Here is a 25,638-nt window from a genome sequence, read left to right as displayed (position 1 = left end):
ATTGTAAACATTTTCATAATATTGTTGTGTAGCAGGCAAATGAAATTTCTATTCATTACTCTCTGATAAAACCTATCTCCCGCATCTAAAAATAGAGACATATTGGTAGAATAGACACAATGCCTGGCTTCCTAGACAGAAAAGTTATTTATTGCTGTTATGGATTTAAATTGTGTTCAACAAAATATGATGAAAATGAAAGGTAGGAATATTGAGTAAATGAAAACTTTTTCATGATAATAGGAGAAAGAATTACAATGTGTGTGCTTGCCATTCATAGTAGAGTTATCAAAAAATGATAGCTAACATCTCTTTTTCTTCAAAGCATTTTTTTTCTTTGAATCCCAATAATAAATCTTTAGTTTACCATATTTTTGCTTCAAACACAGGTGGGCATTTCAAAATTACCTAAGGAATGGAGGAAATAGCTCTGTCTAGTTCCCTCATATTGCAGAAAAACATTCCTAAACTGCAGTGAGACTCTGACTACAAATTATTTCTTGAACACCTCAGCACAGCACTTTGTGATTTTCAGCAGTAATAACTACAAGCACTGGAATGAGAAGACACCATCATAAAGATATCCTCAAATTGCCTCTGTGTGGTAGTGAAAAGGGAGAGAGATACCATTCCAGGTTAATCAATGGGTGGATTTTAGATCATAATCTCTCCATCAATCAACATTGTGGTTGCTTTAAAACTTAGGTGAATATTAAAAGTGGAAAATGAAACATACTCATCAAGAAGGTCTCTCCATTCTGTAGAGATAATATTGATCTATTAGAGAAAGGGGAGCAGTAAAACAACCTTCTGAACAGTGTTGGCTACTTGAGTTCAAGCCTCTGACACCTGAAGGTGTGAAAGGACAGATAAATACCAGCTAGTCTTCCAAGAGTTTTCTGTGAACAGCTTAAATTAATAGATGTCTTCTAAAATCAGGTTTTTGGACACTGTAGGTGTCTCTGGAAATGGCCTCTGCTCCCTCCCTCTCTGTTCTTCAGAATCCTTTCTAAGAGCAGCTGAAAAGGAGCAGTATGGGAGCAGAGTAGTCCTCTAAGTAAAAAGTATCAGTGTCTACTGATGCTTTGTTTGTTTCTGTCTAGAAGGATTTTTACTTCAAACATTTTATTCTGGAAAATGCCTAGATCTTCTCATCTGGAAAATTTTCCACTTCACATATCAATCCAAGTCATGTAACTGCTAATGACTAAGTAACTTTCCTGATAAGTTAATCTTGTCTTTTGTCTAGATTTTTTGCAGACAAATAATATATCCTCTTTGAAAGGAGGTGTTTCACACTGGTATGTAACACTGAAGTATTTGATCTCTCTTTCAGCTATATACTGTGTGGTTCAGTGTGACATGCTTTTGCCTGAGACAAAGCTGAAAAAGCTGAAAATTTGGAGTGATAAATTGGGCTGCTTGGTTGGTAAGATCCACTGCAGCCCAGAAGTCTCCATCATCTCCTCCTCATGAATGACTCAGTATCCATAGTCCTAATTTTGGCATCTGGCTTCTAAATGGAAGAGCCTAATTTGACTCTTCTATTTTTATCTGTGAGGGACATGACAATTCCAGAGAGTGTATTGCCCTTCCTTGCACCACTCTCTGAGGATTATGTCAGTGTTATAAGAGAAGGTGTCTATTCAGTAAATGAACTAAATAACCTGGCGTCATCAGGTCATCAGTAAAATTAAATATGCGACACTGACTCGTTCAGAAATTGTGACTGAGCTATTTTTGAAGTTATTCCCAAGGGACAAAAAGCTGAGGGGAAAGAAAAGAACTACAATATTTTCACCCCCAAATGGGAGATCCCTAAAATTAGGCTTCAAGGTTTAATTTAAGTTTTTAACAAGCTGATGGCTTTGATAATCAATAAACTAAAAATAGTACAAACTGTATATAAGTAGCTGCCTTTAAAGAAACAGGAGTACACAAGAATTATTTCACTTCCTGTGAATAGAGTTAGGAAGGAACCTCGTGGACACTTTTGGCCTTGAATTCAGTCTTAGTTAAAACATTTTTCTTCTGACAGATATAACTTCCATATTTAAATTACATAGTGAATTAAAGACAGGGGAAGATTAGTTCCCAGTAGCAATGCCCGTGTGAAGAAACTTCCTGTAGATTCTAGAATAGCAGAAAAAAATACATTATACTATGCCAGGTTTGGTCTCCATCCACGGTGATTCCGAGGAAGAAATAGAAGAGCTAAAACCTAAGAGGCTTTTCTGTGACACAACAGGTATTACTTGCCAAGGAGCACCACAGCACAGCTCCCTTGGGTAATTATGGGAGACAAGTTTCCTCGGTGTATTAGAGACCATCTCCAGCTCAGCTTGTTCTGTTTCGTTGCTGGAGGAGTGAGAGGATGCCAGCTGAAGGCAAACATCACAAGGACTGGTAGAAGAATCAGGATCCAGCAAATACATCAGCGTTATTAGCAGTAATGGATCAGTCAATTTTTCCTATTTACAATCAGTGCAGCACAACTGAAGTTGATGAGCTGACAGGGATATATTGGCAGGGAAAATCTGGCTGGGTGTATTAACACTACCAAGCCATTGTGTTTATTTGAAACATCCTACAGCCTTTTCATCTGCTGAGCGACAAACTGAAATCACAACATTTCATTTAGGTTCAATTTCTAAAAATGATGGCACATCCTAGAAGACAAGTACATATTTCTAATCTGATACAAAAAGATCAACTTACATCAGAATTGAATCTCAGCTGGCAAATGTTGCATGATATGATTTGCTTTCTTCGATGAGGAAGAGGAACTCCAAATGTATGATTTATTACAGCTTTTTGAATTGGGTCCATCTGTGAAGAGAGAAGAAGAAAAATAAAAAGCTTTTGCTCTTCCACTGTATGCTATGTTATCTAAAATCTCAGATTCCGCATCAGACCGTACCATGATCTACAGAAAACTAGTATTTTTCTTTGAGAACAAGTATTTCTTCTTCATGCAGTTATACAAAGATGTTATGCAGAAGAAACAAAGAAAACTGTCATTAGCTTTCTTGAAACACATATCTTCAGTTCAATTTTATATGAACAAATCTCCCTTTACTGAAGAAAGGTATAAACTGTAAATGCTGAACAGGTTTACCTATCCAAACACCAAATTGTGATTTTTATATCAGAGAAAAGCTAGCTCAGTAAGTAAACCAGGAATATTTTAAATAAAATCACTAAGAAAAGGATTAATAAAAATGTGAATGTTATGTACATATAATTTCTGAATAGCACACAATACCTCAGTATTATTAAATAATAGTAATATTCCATGAACGAACAAATGAATCTCTTCCTTGAAACAACATCTACACAACTTACGAAAGATACAAATCCTCCAAAGACTATTTTCACAGTCATTTGGAGGAAACTATTTTGAATAAACTCTGCTTTAAAGATGAATTTGGATTTTTATGAAAAGGATTATTCTGAGCTAACTTCTACCAGAACACTGATCTGATAGTGTCTGCAAGTCAGGGTCCCTATTAAAAAAAATGTACCATTTTGACAGAGAATTTCACAAAATACTACTCGAGGGACTTTTTTACTTGGAGGGTTGAAATCATATTCCCCAAATTCATTGAACAAAATGCTTCTCATTTCACAATTTTTTTCACAAAAACCACTTGACAGATATTTTAAAAATCTGGTAATAGTTTTGCAGCAACTTGTTTAAGCCACTGAATTTTTTATCTTTAAATTATATTAAAAAAATCACATATTTTGACTAATTCTGATAACCAGTATTCACAGAGCACAATCTGTGTATGTGATGAAAAAGTCCTCAACTTTCTCCATGCCCATGTCTCCATGGTTCACTATTTTCTAGTTTGCTGGCAAAGGGTTATTTGATAAATAAAGAATCAGAGCTTCTCCTTAGAGTAATCAATTATTCATAAAAGCTGTAATAGTAGACAGTCATGGCCTCTATTGCAGTGAATCCAGAACGGATCACTACTGAATTTTTGCATCACCTGACAACTGTTCAGTGCCAAATATGAAATAAGTCCTTAAACAATTTCGTATTGAAAATAAAATAAGATTGGTTAAAAAAAAAAAATTAAACACACAGACACACAAAACCCCCCAAAGAAAACAAAGAAGACAGCAGAGCTTTATAGAACGGCTAAACGGTCTGGAAAAAATTCTCAGTTTGAGCACCTTCTTCAATTTGATGTCAAACACCTCATACATTTTTTCTACTGACCATCATAGAACACCATTCCCACCTAGAAACAAGGGATACCACTGCAACATAACCCCAAAATAACACTGATAACTAAGGACAGAGTATATCGAGCTCTGAATGATGACTGCAAGTTGTGTAAGACTTTCTGCAGTGATCAAACCATGCTCTAGGAGCACTTATTTTACTGAGTAACAAGATCTCAAAAAAGCCCACAATCCAAAAATACTATTATCCAGACCAAAAAAGACAACACTACATAGGAAAGTAAGTAAATTGTAACAGCTCTTCTTTTTTTGACTGCTCCACTGAGAGATGAATTCTTATGCCAGCAGAATCAACAGACCTATATCTTGCTATTTTTAACACTAAAACATGTCATAGCCTTAACTGATGCTAATTCTGTGCTGGTTTGGAGAAATTCTGTTCCTTTTGCCACTGCAGGTCTAAAGCAAACAGGGAAACCTGAAGTTCAGATATATGGACAAGTCAGAAAGAAATTGTGCATCCTTTGATCCAATGTAACTGTTTGGCTTCACATTAACCACAGCTGTGAGATTCTTTAGAGTGCTTCCTTGTTCACTTCCTCAGTTATGGCACTTGTCAGATAACGTGAGATAATGGCCTTCAGTGTCACCACGCTGATCTTTCCATCTTTCCCACTATCGCACAAGTGCCCATTATCTCACAGTGACTTGAGAAAGCCAACAAAGGAGGCTCCAAGGGTTAAATAAAAGGTACTACCATGGTTCACAAGATGGAAAGACTAATTAATTTTTTTTAACTGGATCTACCTATATTCAGAGTATTCTAGCTCTAAATGAGGTTGGATTTCTGAGGCAACTGCCGTTTTCATATTGAGAATGAGATAAAATATTTTTTAGAATTAAAAAGACCCTGAATGTGTAGAATAGTTGCTCTGTGTTATACTTAATTTTAATTTGGTCTCATGGAAAAAAATGTGTGGTTTCTTTCCTAATAAGGCCACAGATTTTCTCTTGTTCATCTGCTGATACAGAAACCCATTGGCACCTTTCTCTTTGAGTTTTGAAAGATATAGACTTACATACAACTTCATGGCATTACTATGAATAGGATGATTTGTATATGTGGCTCTAAATGAAGAAGTGTTCCGGATAGTTTTCAAATTAATTAAGAAAAACTGCTTCAAAATAATATTCCATTCTCTGCCAGTTCACAGAACCAAAGAATAGTTTGGGTTGGAAAGTGCCTCATAGATCATCTATTTCCAAGCCCCTGCTATGATCAGGAACACATTCCACCAGACCAGATTGCTCAAAGTCCCATCCAGCCTGGCTTTGAACACTTCCAAGGATGGGAGAATTGTTCTTTGATACTGCAAAGCACAGTTAAACTTAAAAACTTAGCACCAGATTCTAATAAAGTTGACACAGAATGCTTGAGGAATATTTAACATTATTATTTTTCCCTGGAAATTTCATTTGGGAACATCACCAATCCATAAATTCCAAATAAACATCTGAAAGCATCAGATAAGCCTCCACAAGTTTTATACAGGAAATCTGAGAGGCAACAGGTTACTTAGGTGCAGCATGATAAGGACTCAGATCTCATAGATACTGGAAAACAGAGAGGAGACCTGCTGTGAGCCAGAGGAATAGAGCTAGCTGATTGCAGAAAATAGAGAGCAGAAATTGCAGGGAAATATAAAGAAGGAAATAACATCATATAGCTGAGATAATCAGAAAGTGTAGAGATACTTTAAAGCATCTCCAAGCACTTTGAGGCTTACTGAACATTACTAATTGCACATATAAATTTTGTTTCAACGTATGTAAGTAGTACGCGCTTTCAAAATAAAGGTTATCATGATGAACATTGATAAAACCTGCTTTTTACTCATTACTAATGCTATTTTACAATTCTGTAAAGATTATTGTTCAGATGTCAAAGCTGTGCAGAAGAGCAAGGCTGGCCAGATGTCCCTTTACTTCCTCTTGACAACATATTTGCACTCTAAGTTACAACACAAAGAGAGTTTTCCCTGAGGGCTGCATGGTGTTTGACTTGTCCATCACCTTTTGCCCTTCTACTCTCCAGCACCAGGCACCAGTCACACTTTTCCATGTGGTCAGTCTAAGGATAGCACAGTGCTCAAGGTTTACTGCAAACCCCAGGATGACTGTTAGATTGAGCAATGAAGATAAACATGTAAGGTAATTTGATTCATTTTTGGTTTCAATACACACACACCAACAACATCGTCTGTGTTTTAATTATTCAAGCTGAAATGTGTGGCGAGATGATATGATTCACATTCTTTGATCAAATACTGTACTCCCTTCCCGAAATCTTCAGGAACTTACCATACTTTAGGAAAATTCAGGCTTAAACCAAGAGCATGACAGAACTCGGTCCCTTACTGGATATTTTTAATTTTGACCCTATCACTATAAAAATTTGGTTTTGTTTGTTTTAAATTCACTCTTGCTAGACTTATGACATTAGGTGTATTCCTTGTTCTTGTGCTTGCTATAGAGTATGAAAATGCTCTTTATTTTTTGGACTGGAGATGAAAGGAATGGCTGTTGCATGAACTTTACTGGAGGAAATACCTACCACAAAATCACCAAGAAGTTGATCCAGGAGATCCCTTTTTATCCTACCTGCCTGGGACACTTTCCCAGAATCACCATAGATGCTATCCTTGAGAATTTTCTGTAGCCAAGTCTTCATCTCATTAAATTTTCAGTAAATATTTGTGTAAGGAAGATCCTGCATATTTCTCTGCAGAACATAGAGAGAAATCTGATCCTTTGGAAAGTAAATCTTACATATTTTCCACAAATAATTTCTAAGTGTTTTTGCATATGTGCATGCATGTGTGTGTCAAGAACTGTTTTATGCTGAAGCTGAAATTCAAACACCGAATTTAAAGAAATTTCAGTGTCTTCCTGAATTTTAAGACATTTTTAATATATATAATTTTTATTAGTTTCTTTTCTGCAACTTCTCATCCCAGAGGCATAAGAATATGCCTAAGCAATAAAAAACAACAAAGTAAGAGCAAAGGAAAGCATGCAAGTTTGATCCACAAAGGCTTGGATCACAAAAGGGATATAAACCAAAGGGACTTATTTTTTAATTTTGTATTAAAACCAAAAGGCATGATATGAGCATTTCAGACATTAAAGGTTTGCAGTAAATTAACTGAAATTCACTAATGTCTATAAATAAAAGTATCCAGGTCAAAGGATAAGACCATGTGGATGCCTAGAGCCTGTTCAGAGCATATGGCAGGCCTAAAGCAATCAAATAAATAAGAAAGTATTTTTACCTCAAGACCAAACAAATTAGCTGAAAAAGATTGACTCATATCAGTATGGTCTTACAATAAGTGAAGATAAAAACACATCAAGTCATTGAAGCTCCCAGGAAAAAATTGCTGTAGACCATTTTAGTAGTAATTAAAAAAAAAAAAAAAACAACAACAACAAAAAACAAACAAACAAACAAGCAAACCCACCAAAACCCACAATTACCCACCAAAAGACTGACTTCCATTACTTGAACAGCTAAGTGAGTTTAGTGACACAGGTACTACCACCTCCCAGAATCTCTTAGAATCCAGATCCTAACCTACTTGATAATAATATTACAATTAATATTGTATTTATTTGGTCTCATTTTGTACTTATACATATGCTTGTAGAAATCCAGACCAATGGCAAGAAACCACAGTCATATACATATAGTTATATACATACAATTATAATAATTATACACAATCACAATGTAATTCCTTTAATGTTGTTTTGATTGTAACTGCATTGTGTTAGGGTTGGAACATTGATAAGAAATAAAGATAACTCAGTGCGGGTTCTTTTCATTCATTCTCTTATTTTCCAACAGTGAAATTAATAAGAGCATTGGAAACAGTTTAATCCCCATATCAATGTTTGCCATTACCAAGCAAAATTCCCAAAATATCACATTCTCCATGTTACTTCTCAACTTGCCCCATTTTTAAAACTGCATGATAGATGCAGTTTTAACACCAACCAGTTCAAAGACAAACCAGCCTACTTGGTTATTATTGTGCCATACTTATACATACAGTGAAAGGTTAAGCTGTAAGAATGGCCCTCAATGGTGCAAAGTCACTGTCATTTATAGCTCAGGACTCTTAGAGCCAGCAATTTTCTCACAGCATAATTTGACTATTTCAAATTGAAAACTGAGCAGTTCCTCTGTGATCTCAGTGGCATCAAGAATTCACAGACATTTCCTCTGCAATCCTGTTGGGCAGTTGTAGAGAAGCAGCAACATTATATTAGATACACTACATTACATAAGTAATATTATTACTTATGCAGAAAGTTAGGTATTTTGGAGAACTCCTGGGCTTTCAGACTTACATTGGCTGTATAGACTGCCCACATCATGGGCACTGTGCAGCTGAGTGGGAGCTACTCCTTCTCCAAGAGACACTTGGCATCTACTGCAGTTGCATTTTCAAGCAGCACAAAGCATGTGCAACACGTCTAAAACTTCCAAGAAAAACATGAAGTGCTGTGTGTCACACACTGCTGTTCATTTCTCTGTGTGCACAGCAATCCCAATACTCATAAATGTATTTATTAAGTATGCACATTAAAAAAAAAAAGTCTCTGTGTAGAACATGATGCTTTCCAGAAGTGTCAGACCTTCAACTTACAACCTACCTGACACATTCTTAATATCCTGGTGACCATGTCAGAAACAGAACAGTTCAACAAAAGCTCAGTGATTCTATCCAAAGTATAACTGACATTCTATATTTCCATAAGAAATAAGTCCCGTTGTTACAGTTGGCACTCCAGAGTTGTTTTTTCCCAAAATCACATTAATCTGTGAATAAGAATCTTAGAAACTAACTAAGGAACACAATTTAAAAGGAATGATGGGGAAAGCTTATAAAGCATGATTAAACACACACACAAGAAAAGGATGTTCAACAATATATTTTGGTTATATTGGTATTTTGGTATTTTGAATATTTTGGTTTCCTGTATGACTAAAACAGTCAAACAGTTAGAATACATGTTCTAGATGTGCTACCATGCATGGCTTATCCTTTTACAGATAATTTATTCAGTATAGCCCTAGTAATTATGGGGAATAATTATGCAGGGTTGAACTCAGCACTATCCATCTTTTCTTAGCATCTACCATTTCTGCCCTTATCATTGAAAGAGGGAAGAACTAATCTGATGCTTTCCATGTATATAAACAGAAATATTTCTCATCCTTGTTAAATATAACATAATTCATATAAAATAACTGCATTAACTACAGTAATGTGCAATATTTACAGAATAACTACTTTTCTTTTAAAAAGTGGTATCTATTAAAAAGAAAATTGCTGTTGCTTCCCAAAGAATGCAATGGGTAACTCAAACAGGACTTCAGCATGAATTTCCAAAGTAAATTTATTTTTTTGTTAAGTCCTGTAAGATTGTTTCTGTCTTACTTTTTTTTTTCCTAAAGGAGCTATTTAATTATAGCAGTTGTCGAGTCACATTTCTGATGTGACTCTAGTATGTCTTCCCATCTTTTTGTTATTTTTTTTTCTTGTGGATTTTTCCACTTGCAAATGAGATGCTGAAGCAGCAGCAGTATTTCTGGCAAGCTGCTTGAATATACAGAAACCAGTCAGAGCTAAAAGATTTGCATTCACAGTGTTATTGCACACAAATACTGTAACCACAGAGAGATTATGCAAATCCTTATACTCTGATTGTCTAATAATGGTTGTCAGTCAAAAGACAAGAATTTGCATATGCTAAGGATAGTGAGAAATAATCACACAGTGATTATGCTAATCAAACACACTAAACAACATGTGAAGGACTGTCAAACTGGAACAAATCTGTGTATGTGTGCTAAATACAGAAACACACATTACTAAGAGAACATTAAGGTTGCAGATCAAGCTCTTAAAACATGAAATGCCTATAGGCCTTAATTTGACACCTTTATGAATTTATATTTTTAAATACATTCACATCTTTTTCCCCAAAAGGTTTTGGCTTTGTTCTGCTTAGAAGATGGACAATGTTCACCTAATGAGCAACTGTTCAATGCTGTGTATTGTCCAAGAGGTTCAATGAACAACCCTAAACCTCATTGACTATATAAAGCTGAAACCTCACTCCCAATGGGAATTTTCAGCCTAGTCTTCACTGGCCCAGGGTTTGAGTAGCTCACAAGTATAATTAACTTATTTTGAAAACTTCTTTTTTAGATAACAGATAGCCTTTTCTCAGAAATAAAGAACAGAAATTGTACACCAGTTCCAGTTACCGAACTTAATGTACCTAACAGTACTTAGTGTTGTATTGCCTTTCTTATATTCCCCACACAGTTCCTGATTCCAGATTCATCTGTGAAGGGGCTACACAGACTCAACACATCTTTCCAACTGCAAGTTGGACTTACAATCCATAAAGTTGTCTGGGAAATGTTTGAGTTAAGCGACTTGCCAAATATCTCTCAGAACAACTCTCTGGAGTGGTATTCAACTGATTTTCTAAAATGGGATAGCCCATACTTTAGTCCTATCTCATTCAAAATATGCTTTCTGGTTTATGCAACAAACAGAGCAAAAATACTATGTGTAATAATCTCAATTGTGACTGAGACCAATCAATCAAACCATGATTGATTCTCAGTGCTTATCCAAAGGAAAATTCCACCAGACCTATAAGACTCTCCCAAAGAAGAGAAGACGAAAGACAAACAAATGTGGTGTTTATCATACCGCTCAATTATCTAGTGGACAACACTCAATACAACTGCAGCATGAGAACAGACCAACACGAAACAGATCACCTTGAAAGTGAGAGAATTACTCCACTACTAGTAGGCATTAACAAAGCAGTGTGCAAAGAAAGAGTGGATTGCTTCTTTTATCTGCTCCCTTAAGTGAGTAGTGGCAGATGGTAAAAATATGATTAAACCCAAAACAATTGCTTAAAAGAAAAAGACATAAATGTTATACTCTCCCTAAAGATATCTCTAAAGATTCCAATAACGATAAAAACCTAAGGTTCACAAACACCATTTGTTTTCTGAGACTCACCAAGAACAAAGCAAAAATGAGTTCAAGAGGAAAAAAACACATTAAAAAAAGTTAGGGGCATTTTCATGTTTGGGCTCAAGAGTTTGGAACAAAAGGTTGGCAGGCCTAATGAGGGTTGAACAACAAATTCCCAATAGCATCATTCATATGTGAATGTATCTCAGAAAACTGTACCAAGTGTTATAACTGGTATTTAATAATAGTGAGTCTTTCTAATCACAACAATAATAAAAGCAGGATGTGTGTCAGCCAGAGAACCAGCAGAGAGGCACTTGATTCAATCTTACAAGTGAATTGCTTACAAGTATCAGGGTGCAAAGTGGTCTCTGAAAACTTCATGTTTTTCAGAGAAGTGACTGCATATGTATGTATTCAAAGACTGAGAAAATAATTCTGCAATGCAAAGTTCCTGTTCTTGTTGCTATACTTTTTTAGCTTATTTAAAAATTCTTCTTATTTGCCATTTTTATTCTGTTCTATAATTGGAATGTTTAAAGATATATATTCTTAACTTTAAAAAATCATGGTATGCTTCAGACATTATTAAAATACTCTATCAAATCTATAATTTTACAGCATTTCAACACATTTCAAAATCTTAGTTTGCTAAGATTTAACACTGGGAGAAAGTTACAATTCTTAAGCCATACTTGTAGAATCAGAAAATAACAAACTAAAAAGGACCCCAACACATAATTTAATCCATACATCTCATCATAAAAGGAAAAAATTGTTATGGGGACAGAATAATTTTATCTCAGGTTCTGTTGGGTAATACTTGAGTGAGCAAGTATTTTCAGGAAGCAAAGGCTAAAACATAGCAGTTGAATGTTGGAGAGAAAGATACTTTCCAGATTCACATCTTATAATTGTCTCAGTGTAAAACACTTCAACATTTCAACTGAAACATTTTACAAAGCTGCTCTGCTTGTTTACCCACTATAATTCTGACAACCCTAAGAACAGAGTAATTAGAAAATTACTACATTTTTCTCTTGGCTTTTAATAGGTATCTTTCTTCATAACCCAGTACAAGTACTTCACTTCAGGTTGAAGCAGAGATATTTGCTAGTATAATTATTTGACCACAGGTGTGCCTTTGGTTTGTTTTCTTTTTTTTTCCCACTCCCTTCTCTTGAAAGGAAGTTCTACTCTCTTTTATATGAATAATCCAGGATATAAAACCATGTGACCAACTGTCAATATTGTGCCCCTCATCTGGAGATTCAAGACAATATTGTTTAAATTAATTGCACCACCAGAACTCAATACAGAAGAATAATGCTCCTCATACTCTTCACATATGGAAACTGAAGGGCTATAGTTTGCACATGCAGCTGAATACACTCTTGTAATAGGTAATGGTTAAGTAAGAGGGTAAATTATGTGCATAGCTATATTCATAGCTTTCATAGAGATCACTTAAGGGCATTATATCTCCTTGCATGCAAATAATACTTAAACTTTGCTCCAATCATAGATTATGAACCACAGGAGAAGTCATTAAACTGCTTACTCCCTCTATAACATGATTAGCTCTAAAACCTCCCTGATTTTTTAACCAGGATAAGATTGAGTGTTCAGGATACTCACTTCCACTAAGAGAGAGAGGAATATGAAATTGGAAAATAAAATAAGATTAAAAAGTTGCAATTTCTTGATATAGTTTAAGAGCTTACATAATAATGTAAACAAACCTCGCTATTCTTAGTAACTATGTAGTATGCATAAATAACATTAGAATTTGGTTTTAAGCTGAGAAAGATCCCAAGAAGACGAGGGAATAGGTGGTCAAAGGTGATCTGCATTTTAATAAAGTATTTCTAACTGAGAAATTAACATCAACCTGATTTCTTCTTCAGACTCTCTAGGAAGCAGAAGCCAGGGAAAGATAGAAAAGAAAGAATTTAGAAATAAATGGAGATTATAATATTACTAACCCAACTTCCTACCAGTTGAAATGTCTCATTTTCTTCACAGTAAAAAACAGGACTACCTTCCATTTGGATGAAAAGAACACACTTATACCTTCACTGGGTACCCACATTGTGACTGTACTTTTCCAGTAATTCTCTGCAGATTACCACTGAGATTCATTCCAACTCTCCTGTCAGTCTTAGTGACTAAATCATTAGTGCAATCCTGAGTGCACTGAACAGCTGTGGAGAATATAGCTATGGCTCATTCGCTACTTGAAGTGCTTTAATCCCTTCCTACCGATCTCTGAAATGTGATGCATTAAATAATTTTCAGCATGTTTTTATATAATTTGGAAAAAGATTAAATGCTAACAGTGTACTTTTCCACGCAATTTCATTTTTGAAGTTGTATCTGAGTGATATATCAAAATTAAAACTTAGAAAAAGTATTGCCAGGGAAGTACCAATCTGACCCTGAGCTTTTTGTAGATCAAAACAGAACTAAATGAAACAAAGGAAGGAAAGAAACCTGTTTTTACATGTGTGCATACAGAAATGACTCTCTACAAGTTCAAGATACCTTAAAACAGGATTAAAGTGGCAATCTCCCCTCCTTCCAATAGTCTACTTCTGTAAAATAAATATTAATATAACTACAATTACAAAAATGTAGTGTTAATAAGAGCCTTTGGTTTCTGGCACAACTTTGGTAACTTTTGCTTTTGTGAAAGGATGCTATCACAAGGAGGAACACACACTTCTTTTCTGTGGTGGCAGAGTGTATCGGTTTGAACTAGTTCACGAATTTTCTTGATTCCTCTGATTGTCTGAAGTTGCTTCATGTTGATTTTGATTTTTATATGATTTTAAGTCAAGCAAACTCCAACTGGATGCCCAAATCAGCTCTGACTACACTGGTGATATACAGATCCTGACACACAGAAGATAGTTAGAGGTTCGTTGACCAGGTGAGGACTGTGGGCTGTAGTCCAGTGAGTAAGAAGGGATGTTCTGTGTCCCTCCAGGCTGGAATCCCAGATGAACTAATACATGCAGATGGGAACCAGAATTCAGGCAAACATGAATGGCTGAAGCAGCCAGACACTGAGCTGCTGCAGGCAAGCAGCTCTGATAGCTCTTCCATCTCCTCAGCTGACCCCTGCCAGCAGGACAGCACCACCTGACATTAAGTGAAACTGTTGTGCCCATTGAGCCCTTAGCATTAGGGAAATGAAAAGGATTTTGTGCATATTATCAACTTAAACACAACAGGAAGTCTCATCTGAGTTTCTCCCTTTCCAAAGACCATTTACAGACAGGTAATTATCATGAAAACTGAGCTGTACTAGAACTTTCGGCAAATCCACTTGTTCTTACGCCCAGCCTTATGACTTTGCACTAGACAGCACAGGCATAATTGATTCAAGGTCATCCATGTCTGGAGTACCTCACAAAAGTACCTATGGACCTGAAGACAGGCAATTCTATTGCCTGTGAACTGTGCAGTTGTTGTCTGCAAGTAAAGTACTTAAAGATACCTGCTAGCATATCTTTTCAGAAAAGAAACTCCATGATGCACAAGCAGCCCAGCTTTGATTATTTTGAAGGTTCCATGTTTTTTTGCACCATTTAAGATCTATGGATATCTTAAGCGTGCATTGTCTCCACTTTTACAGTGAAAGTTCTGTCCTGGAGATATCTTAAACACAGAATGGGTATGAGGGACCTGATAAGATAGCAGCAACTAATGAAAGAACTCTGAAAAAATGAAGAAGACATAAAAAGTGCAGTGCAAGTCCCCATAGGGCTTGCTCCTGTCATCTTAGATATCTTCAGGGCTCTCAGTCCTGTCACTGGTCCTGTTTTCTACTCAATTAATTATCTGTGATTATAAAAACAACATCACCCATGAAAACATCATTCTTCCTGCTACTGTAAACTTTTTATATTGATGTAATATTAGAGATGAACCCTGCGCCCAATGACTTATTCCTGCTTATCATGACACTCTGATGGAACAAGTGCACACCAAGGCTTGACCTTGGATCTCAGCTTTGACAATTATGATTAGATCCTAATGCACACTGTACACATTCCTGGAGCAGGATCAATCATTAATGATCGAGATCTTTGTGACACACTTAAGAGGCCAGGAAATATTATCCTCATTTTACACATAGCAACTGAGAGTAAGTAATGGTCCAAGGTCCCTGTGGAGGTCTGAGCCTGAGTGCAGAGTTGAGGCCATCACCTCTTCCACCAACTCCTTCTTGCTAACCCAGAGCAACATTCTTGGTCAACCCTCACCACTCCTTGTGTCTTTGGTTCTTGTTTCAAAAGACAGACTGACTTTTACCCCAGCAGCTCTCAGGAACAGCTGTAAGCACAAACAGTTCTGCTATGGGATAGGATAACCAAAAAAAAGTATTTCAGAAGCAGCTGCAAACTACAGTGCTCCAACCCTGCTTCTTTTCCTCTGTCTTCTTAAAAAGCTTGGGCTCTACTGAGAAAACTCTACTTTTTGTTATCTCCTTGTAATTTGCATAGCAGATTGCTGTCGTGGTTGCAGGGGGAGGTCAATTTTTCCAGGGAGATGTGGGCAGGCCAATCAGTGATCAGCTTTTTTGCTGGCACCTGGATTGGTCACTCAGAGGTTTAGACACGCCTCTGAGGACACAAAGAGTTAAAAGCAGGACTCCAGGTGGGTTCAGTCCCTTTTTTTAGATTCTGGTTTAAGCGGACAGACGTCTCAGGCCTCCTTCCCCTGCCCAGCCACGAGGCTGGGTGGGAGAGGGGAAACACGTGGTCAGGCTCAGGTAAGCCGGAGCCCCCGGGGGGAGAAGAGAGTGGACAGGACTGGAACTGAGCTGCCCCGTCCAGGATGGAGGGGTGGAAAACTGTGGAAGTGCCTTCTGTGTGTGCTCATTCTCTTCTCCCCCAAACTCCGGGAGAAGGTGCCCAGCCACGTGGGGGTTGCCAAGCCTGGGAGTGCCTGAGCCTGCACCCTGCTGGGAGATAGAAGCTCTTAACCCTTGTGTGGCAGAAAGAAACTTTTCTTAGACATTGATTCTCATGACTGGTGGTTTTGGAGGAGAGAGAGAAGCGGCCTGGGACCGAGATGATAAAGCACGATTGGAAGGAACCCGATGGGCAAAGAATGAGAGGAGTAGCCTTCGGAGCTGGACTTTTCTTGCATAATGTCAGCCATGGACTGAACTTAAGTCTCTTTTGAACATAAACTGCATTTTGGGTAGATATAGCTGCCCCTGCTTTTGCTACAGTGACTGGCACTTGAAGAGTGGAGCGAGCAGAGAAGAGAGGGGGAGGGTGAGGTGGCGCCCTCTGCCCTCAGGGGAGACCTGCTCCTGGAACCCTGGCCCCTGGGTAAAAAGGGGAAAGCTCGGCACGCAAGTATCCTTAAAAGAGCCCTGTATGCAGCTTCAGACTATGGACAGCGGTGAGAGCGCTGGACATAGGAAAAAGAGAGAGTCACCCTGGCAGACTTCTCCAGGCAGTGCCACGAGTAACATGAAAACACATAAGGGGTGGACCCGTGTTTTCTGGAGAACAGTCTGTGGTGCGAGAGAGACTCCTCTCTCCCTTGCTGAATTGAAGATTAGTTTGTTTTTGAGTAGTGATTGTTTGATCTAAAACCCAAAGGTTTGGTCTGTGAAGAGTAATGTGTGGAGGGTAGAAACTGGGAGAAGAAATGTTCTGAGAGGTTTTTATTTCTGTCTCTGTGTGTGTTTAAGAGTTTTTCTGTCTCTGTTCTTATGTAATGTAATAAAGTTTTGGTGTTTTTTTGTTTTCAAGATTTAAGCCTGCTCTGCTCTGTTCCTGATCACATCCCACAGGAGTTGTTAAGGAAAAAACATATATTCATAAGTGCATTAACATCTAGCCAGTGCCAACCCATGACAATTGCCTCTGCAGTGGCTGTGCCTACAGCCTGAAAGAAGCAGAAAGCAAGAGACTCAAATACAGAATTAAAACAAAATGTTGGTTGTTATACTGAAATGGACTTGTGTTTGTTTTTCCTTCCACACACACGAAATCCATGCTATTATAAAAGGCATAAATGCAATCACCCATTTGAATTAATGACTGGAAAGGGTTTCTTCTTTCCCCCTTTACAAAAATCTTCAGTTCACATTCCACATGAGGAGACACACAGCACATCTGCAGCATGCAGCAATGTCATCTGATTCTGAAAAATCCAGTATGTTCTTGAGAATCACCATGTTTACAAATGCTATTTCTGAACCACTGTCATTCAAGGAATTGCTTTTAGTTTTCCTTTTAGATTTATGATTATTGAAACGGCATTACCAGTGCAAATTCTCTTTCTGTCAGTTCTTGCCTTTCTCATTTTTAACTGCCACTGGAAGCTTAACAACTTAAGTAGCATTATGCACTTATCAGGGTGGGGATTTGTCACATTAGTTTTATATAGATAAGACAATATTACACCAAAGGCACACACTCAACACAGGGTTACATCACCTTTTGCTGATCAAATCCAAAGATAAACAAGTCCAAAACCCCCACATGGCAAAAGCTTTTATGATACCAGGCTGGTCAGGTTTCCCAACTGTTAACATTAGACCTGGACTCAAGTAGAATGTGCTATTTCCTGGCTGCTGCCGGCAAAACCAGCAACTCATCAAATCTGCTTCTGTCTGAGACTAGTATCTGAATTTGTAATTTTGTTTGGCCTGATGACTTTAATGTGAAAATCAGAATGACATTTTCTGGCCTCCACAGAAACCAGACAGAAAATACATAGGCTTTCCTTAATATGTTTTGATCAAAATGAACAGCTCATGATGGTGGTCAATTACTATGCAAATATCCAGTAACTGCACTAGTCAAAAGCAAAATACATTACAAAAGGCACTTTAAAAAAACCCTCCACAAGCCACAAAAAAAATAAAACCTAAGAACTACCAAGTAAAACCAGAAATGAGAAATGACTAGTACAAGACACAAGTTAATTATTAACAAACAGAGAAAAACTCTTTCAGTCTAAATTTTCAAAACCTATGTTGTTTACACTGATGTAAATATAAAAGAGCAAAGCTACAACTTTAAATTAGCACATTCTAAATCCTGTGTTTCTATAATTACGCTTTTGCTGTCTAAGATTAATCAGGGTAGTTAATGATGCAAAAAATTACATTTATAATCCAGTCTGAATACAGCTGTACTGCAAGCTATGATCTAAGTGCCATTAAGGTAAATGGAATTAATGGGCTGTCCCTGGCAATTTATATATCTATCAGTTACTAATTAACATTCTTCTGCAAAGAATAATTTATGGGGGAAAAATACATACAGATGCAATAATGGTAAAACGTGCAACACAGAGTGGTCACAGGGTAGTTGTGCAGCTGTAATAGACAATGTGTTGTGCTCATTTCAACAGAGAACAGAAAGTGCCAACTGGCACCGCAATCAGTAAAATCTTTTATGTTAAGTCATTTATTTTATATTACAGCAAATTATTACTGCCAAGGATGAACTTTTGTGAGAAATCTCAGCTTCAGCTAATAATGGAAGGACTGAGCAGAAGCAGCAATAAAAGCTTGATAGTTAAATTAGCTACTAAGAAAAATGAGCACTGTGTGTTATCTTTGTAGATAACGTAGCACATTTGCTGCTCCCAGCTTGATTACTGATTTTATGCATTCAGTACTTGTACTAGTTTTAAAAGTGTTCCTGTAAAACCTTTACCACAATCGTATTGTAGCTCCCTTGTATTCCTGACTTTATGTCACAAAAAAAACATTGCATAACTCTTTAGGGTTCCTTTTGAAATCCTCCTTATCTTCTTGCCTATGAACCTATGCACCATCACTACACATACCAGGAACTAATAGTAGAGAATAAATCTTCCAGTGAACACCAAAATCTTCAGATATTATTATATGCCTCCTCTTTTATAAAACAAACAAAAAAAATTTAAACCCCAAAACATACCAACAGAAAAACAGCCAAACCCCTCGAAACACTCATCCCCCTGCCTGCAAAAATGCCCCAAGGAACAGGGCGACACAGAAGGGAGTGGTAGAATCAAAATTAAAATCTAATCGTGACTGCTGCATCTGAAAAGTATTCCCCACACTAAAGGCAGTAGTAGTTAGTGGTTTTAAAGGAATATCAAGTTATTTAGGTTTACTTACAGGACGAAAACAAACACGTTAATCATTCTGAATTTATACTTACAAAAATCCAGCTTAGCGTTAATCCTTCAAATCCCTGGTAACAGTATTATTCCTATTTAACATCATCAAATTAGGCTGGTTTTAATCTTCCCAGAACCTGACCAAAAATGGTATATAGCTACGACAAGCTATATTACTACCAAAAATGGCAAAAATAATATTACTGGTATTTATATAAATGAGATTCATTATGTAATAATGGCATTCCTTCAGTTTCATACTTATTTCCTATGTCAATCATGATGAATCTTGAGTTTATAATACCAACATGACAATTCACACTACCCACAATTTACTGCCTTCAAATTGAAGTTGTAAAGCAACACTGAGGATATTTGCATTTTATTATAACTTAGTGAGATGCCAGTGATAAAAAAAATTCTAACTTCAGAATTTACATGAACAGCTACTTTGAACATACTGTAGATAATTATCAGATAAGAATTTAATTAATTCACATATACTTAGCTCAATTTATCACACAGGGGGGAAAAAAACCCCCCTGAATTCTTAAGAACAATAATTATACTGCTATCAAAAATATGCAGTTGTACACTGGTAAGAATTCCATTCTAGAGCTATAGGAACAAGCACTGAGCATTCTAGCATGCTCTCATTTGCATATATCCTCTCCTCCCTTTGTTACTCCACTATGATCCCCCAAAATACAGAATTGCCTGTCTGGACTGTAGAATTTTAGGTAGAAGGGCAAGAAAAGTTTGTTAGAATAAAATACTGATTCACAAAAGTTGATAAACTTGCAGAGAAAAAAAATGAAAAATATATAAACACAGTATTGAAAAATACAACAGACCTAGTGAATATGCTGCTACAAGAGCACAAAGAGAAATACATAATTTCTTTTTTTTCTGAGGGAATTGAATGAGATAATAGATGAATCCTGTCAGGATCGATCTGGCTGCATTGCAGTAAATGATAAAATAGGTGTCCAATATTTTCATTATACAGGCTGGCACATTTGCAATATAACTAAAAATACAATATATAAAGTCTATTCAAATCAATGCATTTAAAAATAATTATTTTAATGCTTTTGATTACAAAGCATATTCTGATTAAGAAAAACCAAAACCACAAAACAAGCCATGATCACACACTTTAAAGCTTTTTTCTGGTTCTCTCTGTGCTAGTGCATTAGGCATGTTATTGCAGGGTCTAGTGGTGCTTCTATACTGAAGGTTTTGGCAGGCTTCCCCACTGTAACCTCTTTGTTTAAGAATTTATTAACATATCGAATGATATGCTTTTGCTCTGAACTCTATAGAAAGGAAATGAAGCTCTTTTCTAGGGGAGTATTTATTGACCTAAAATCAAAGCAAATGGAAACATCAGCGTAAAAGTATGTTCAAACACCACGTCAAAGACAAATACTTTTGTAATGCAAAAGGAAGACAACTACGACAATTACACGATAATATGGTTCAATCTCTTTAGTTATTTGCTTTTAATAGTGAATATCATGTTAGCAATAGAGCTGGACTGACTGTTCTGACAGTGGAGTTCTGTCGTTTAGTCATCTATAACAAAATGTGCTAATTCACCAGAAGTTGCTGGGTAGCAGGTCACTGTGCATACCTTTGATGTGCAAATCCATGCTTAAATACTTTGAAGACTTAAGGTCTAACGTTTGCACTGGATATTCACCAATTAATATCCTATCCTTTGGTGCTTTATCTGAATGCTGTGTTTGAGAGATCTCTACCAAGAGCTGGACAAAGTGGGCCTCCTTCTGCAGTACATTCAATGGGAAAGGCAAGTTTTTAGCTAGAGTCTCCATCATTCTTTCATACATTATGTGCTTGTTGCCACATTGTTGCCACACTGTTTTAACCAATATGAAACAATCAGAGTATTGCACTTCCAAAGGTTTCACAGTCCTACAAATGTTGTTATGAACATCTAATTTTTAAACATAATAATCTTAAATAATTAAGGCATTATCACTCTGCATTGTATATGGTGGTAGACTGATTTTTACAGCTAATCTGCATTTGTCAAAATAAATTTTAAAAGTTCATTGTATTATGGTACAGAAACACAGATGTAATTGGAGGAGTGAAAAAATTCTCATTTCATAATTCAGTAATGCAATCTGATAAATTAAGTAATTTCATTATGTTAGGATGGTAGCTCGAAGTACTGGAAGCTAAGCACTGGAATGGACGGCTGAAAGAACTCTTTATGGTTAATAAGCCCAAAAAAAGTTCTTTAAAGGACAAAATTCCTCAGGATATAAAAGACGTCTCATCTCAGACCTACTGCTTATGCACCTACTACTAATTCTTCTACTGAGCTCTGCCTTAGTCATTAACAAACCAGGGAATCTGCCATGCTATGCACATTCTCATCTAAGCTTGCCTCTTCAAAAAACAATTCAAAAAAACTATTTCCACAATATATGTTCCTTGGGGACAGTTAAAATTACTCACAAATGCACCTCTGAGGTGACAAGCACCTTGGTTTTCACTTTTCTCTAGGTGGGTGCCAATGACTCAAACAAACTGAATCTGGCTGCTGCCATTGCTGTTCCGCTCCCCTACGGGTGCTGACCAGCTCATGAAAGTCCTTCCAGATGCCCATGACAGAAGCTGGTTAGAGGCCTCACAATTACTCAACAGCACAGGGATGTCTTTTGCCAAAAGGTTCACACAAGTAAAGAGAACCATTCAGTCCACCCAAGGTCTGCAGGTTTGACTTTTAGGCTTACCTTGGTGTTTCTTAGAAAATTCAGTTACCTGTTTGGACACAGCACCTAACCCCAGGTATAACCTGGCAGGCAGCTAAACACCACACAGCTGTTTGCTCACTTTCCCCCAGTGAGGTGGGGGAAAGAATAAAAAAAAACAAAAAACAAAACAAAACAAAACAAACCCCAAAAAACAGAGGGGCAGATATAAGTACAGTTTAATAGGACAGAAAAGGAAGGCAAATAAATAATAAAGACAAAAGAATACACAAAATTAATGATGCACAATTCATCCGCTCACCACCAGCTGACCGATGCCCAGCCTGCCCCCACAAAGAGAGCTGCCATGCCCCAGACAACTCCTCTCAATTTTGTTCAGCATGATGCCATGTGGTATGGGATATCCTTTTGGTGAGCTGGGTCAGCTGTCCCAGCTGTGCCCCTTACTACCTTCTCATGTATCCCCAGCCTTCTTGTCAACACAATGATATCAGAAACTGAAAAATCTCTGACTTAATGTCAGCACTGCTCTGAAACAACCAAAACAACAGTGTGTCATCAACATTTATCTCATTCTAAATCCAAATATACAGCACTGTACTATGAGGAAGAAAATCAGCTCTATCACAGCTGAAACCAGGTCACTGAGCCAGGAGAGAAAAGTTTTCCTCCTACATTTTTGTCCTGAACTTTCCCAGACAATGTGTCAAAGTATTTGTTCTCTGTTCCCTTGCCTTTTCTCTCTAAGCAGGATATTTTAATGTCTTAAATATTTTTTTGGTCTTAGACTCTGGCCTGTAACAAGACAAGCTAGTTAACTGAGATGGCAACAGGAGCATCAATATTTTCTGGTGACAAGCTCATCATTTTTTCTGTCAGGGGCCTCAATATACTTTCTGGAGATAAAGAGTATATCCTTCATTGTTTTCCTCAATACCTATTCCTCCCTTGAAGCCTCATTTGATTTCATTACTGAGCAGCCAGAATAATACCAAGCAGGTAATCTTAAACATAATATTCATACAAAATAACATTGCTTCTCCATGGCCTTTTATAAAATCTCCTGTTCCAAAGCATCTGTGATTGATTTCTGGTTGTGCCTTTTTGTTGTCTCCTTTTTTTTTTTTTTCTTAAGCATTTTTCATAAACTGGGATGAGTTCATAACCATGTTTAAGTGACAACAGATCAAACAATTTTCCAATGCTACTATATCACTGAAGGGTTACTTGGAAAGAAGTGATACCAACATATTGTATCCTGTGTTTAAATCTGTTTGAATCACATTTTCTGCTGACAGTTGCTCATTTTTGCCATCCAGTGTTTACACTGTTGAATGACAGAAGTCCACTTCTGCTACTGTGGGAGACAAATCATTCCTATAAACATTGAAGTAAGACTTTCTATTCTTCAGCAGCAGGTAGCACTTTAGCTCATACAGTTACAGGAAAAATATGACTGAAGGGATCCCAGGGTGTGTGAGTACAAACACACAATTCCATTTTGAGAGATGTGGAATTCTCCCTATCCCTTCTGACACACCACCTGTAATAATTCTAATATCTAGTATATCTCTCTTCCTCCTGTTTGTCAGCTATGATACCAAAATCAGCCAGAATTCAGGGGACTTGGCACATTCTGAGCTTGTTCCTCCTAGACAGAGAGTTTTAATTACACAGAGGGTAGGGCAGCAGCACTGTCACATCATTGGTACTGATGAAGGGGAGTCTGGAGGAAGATCTTGTAGACGAGGAACTCATTTTGAAGATGAGGAACCGAAGGGTGATATGTGACGACATATTAATGAAGTTAGTAAGAAGGAAAATGGGCATTCTGCTGTGAGATTCAGGAGGAAGGAATAACACTAGAGCTTCTTGTCTACCAAATAAAAACACAGGAAAACGGTAGCTCAGAGATACAGTACTTCATAGGCACAAATGTAACAAACGTGCAAATGGACAGAAAACTCTCAAGATTTTATTTTAATGTTCTTGGAGGAAGAGAAAAAATTGCCTTAGGGTTAGAGCTGTCTGTTCATTCACTCTTCTGTCTACTGTTCTCTGTACAGTTCCTTGCAATGCACTCCTTTTCCAAACAGGCTTTTATCACAATCACCTTGTCTAGTTTACTCCTAATGAAAAATTTAAGAGCTATGCATTACTCCATCCTTTCTCACTTAGGTGACCTGATTAGGGAGGGAAACTCAGTGATTACATAATTCCAATGCTGTTCTGTCATCCAGCAATGCCTGCATTTATTTCAATACAGACCAAGGGACTCTTTTTTAATAGAAAAGCAAAGTGGATATAAAATAAATCAAGCTACACTAATATTAGATCAAAATTCATTCCATATGAACACCTGGACAATACATTAGAGTTAGAAGAAGATGCCATCAAATTTTTTTGGTCTGATAGCTTTATATCCCAACTCATGTTCTCTAAGAACAGTAGATGTATTTAGCCATTTCATGTAACAAAGCAGATGATATGATACTCACTTCAAGGACTAGCATGCTAAATCAAATGCATAATGGTAACTCAAATGCCAAATACAGTTTGCTGAAAGTCTCACTTCAGAATGATACACTTAAAATGCCTATAACATCATTTCTATAGTAATTCTTTCTCAAAGAAAAAAATTGTTGTAATGCATTCTACCAAAATAGTTTCATTTGGGACCAAGCTAGAATGTGGCTAACTTATGACACCCTAAACTTATTCTGGACTGAGAAGTGTGAACTAGTTCCTACAGCATTTATTTGCTGTCAATTCACCATTTATTCAGAAAAAAAAATGGTTTGATTATCTATTTCATTGTTTTCATTTAACTGTCTTTACTTGGCACAGCCATTAACAGCATTTAACAGTTCCTTGGTCCTGAAAAGATGTATGACTTCTATTTGAGGCTGCAGCAATACTAGGAAGTTATAATGGACACAGATACAAACCTGTAACATTTTAACCACTATATAGTAAAAATACGTACAATTAAATATAATATCATACCCTCACTTGTCCTCTGCCCACAGGTACTCAAAAATATACTATCTGTAAACAGACTCTGCTAACCTTTTAAAACTAAAAACACATGAAACAGAATATTATTATTAGCTGCAGCCAACATTGCTACTTAAAAATTACTAGGAAATGCACAATTTGTGTATCTAAACTTTTAGGTCATTTCCAGACTATGTAGGAATATTTGATATCTCTGAGCAGTGGAGACAATTGTTTTAAATCACCTTAAAATAATGGGTGCTACATTTGAGTGACTGACATTGACCCATTTTGGGATGTCCACATCATAGTCTTGTGTTTGAAAGGAAATGGCAGCTACCTCATCCCACTGCAGCAAAGTGCCTGCAGTAAGCAGACACCACAGTCTGGAGGAATTCAGGTCAGTCTCCTGCTCAAACACTTACCCCCTGTAGGACATGAAGTAAATGCCAATGTCTTTCCACCTCAATTAAGCC

The 25,638-nt window shown here is 36.9% G+C and overlaps 1 protein-coding gene across 1 annotated transcript in view; it reads right to left on the bottom strand.

Annotated features, from left to right (window-relative positions):
* ZNF385D (zinc finger protein 385D) overlaps positions 1 to 25,638 on the bottom strand; it is a 427,490-nt gene that overhangs the window by 95,733 nt on the left and 306,119 nt on the right. Inside the window, exon 4 of the mRNA XM_063409080.1 lies at positions 2,719 to 2,829. Coding sequence (XP_063265150.1) covers positions 2,719 to 2,829 — 111 coding nt within the window. The remainder of the gene's footprint in view (positions 1 to 2,718; positions 2,830 to 25,638) is intronic.

The sequence above is a fragment of the Prinia subflava genome, chromosome 1, assembly GCF_021018805.1.
Source record: "Prinia subflava isolate CZ2003 ecotype Zambia chromosome 1, Cam_Psub_1.2, whole genome shotgun sequence".
In the NCBI taxonomy this organism is placed as follows: domain Eukaryota; kingdom Metazoa; phylum Chordata; class Aves; order Passeriformes; family Cisticolidae; genus Prinia; species Prinia subflava.
This window is presented reverse-complemented; position numbering and strand designations above follow the sequence as displayed.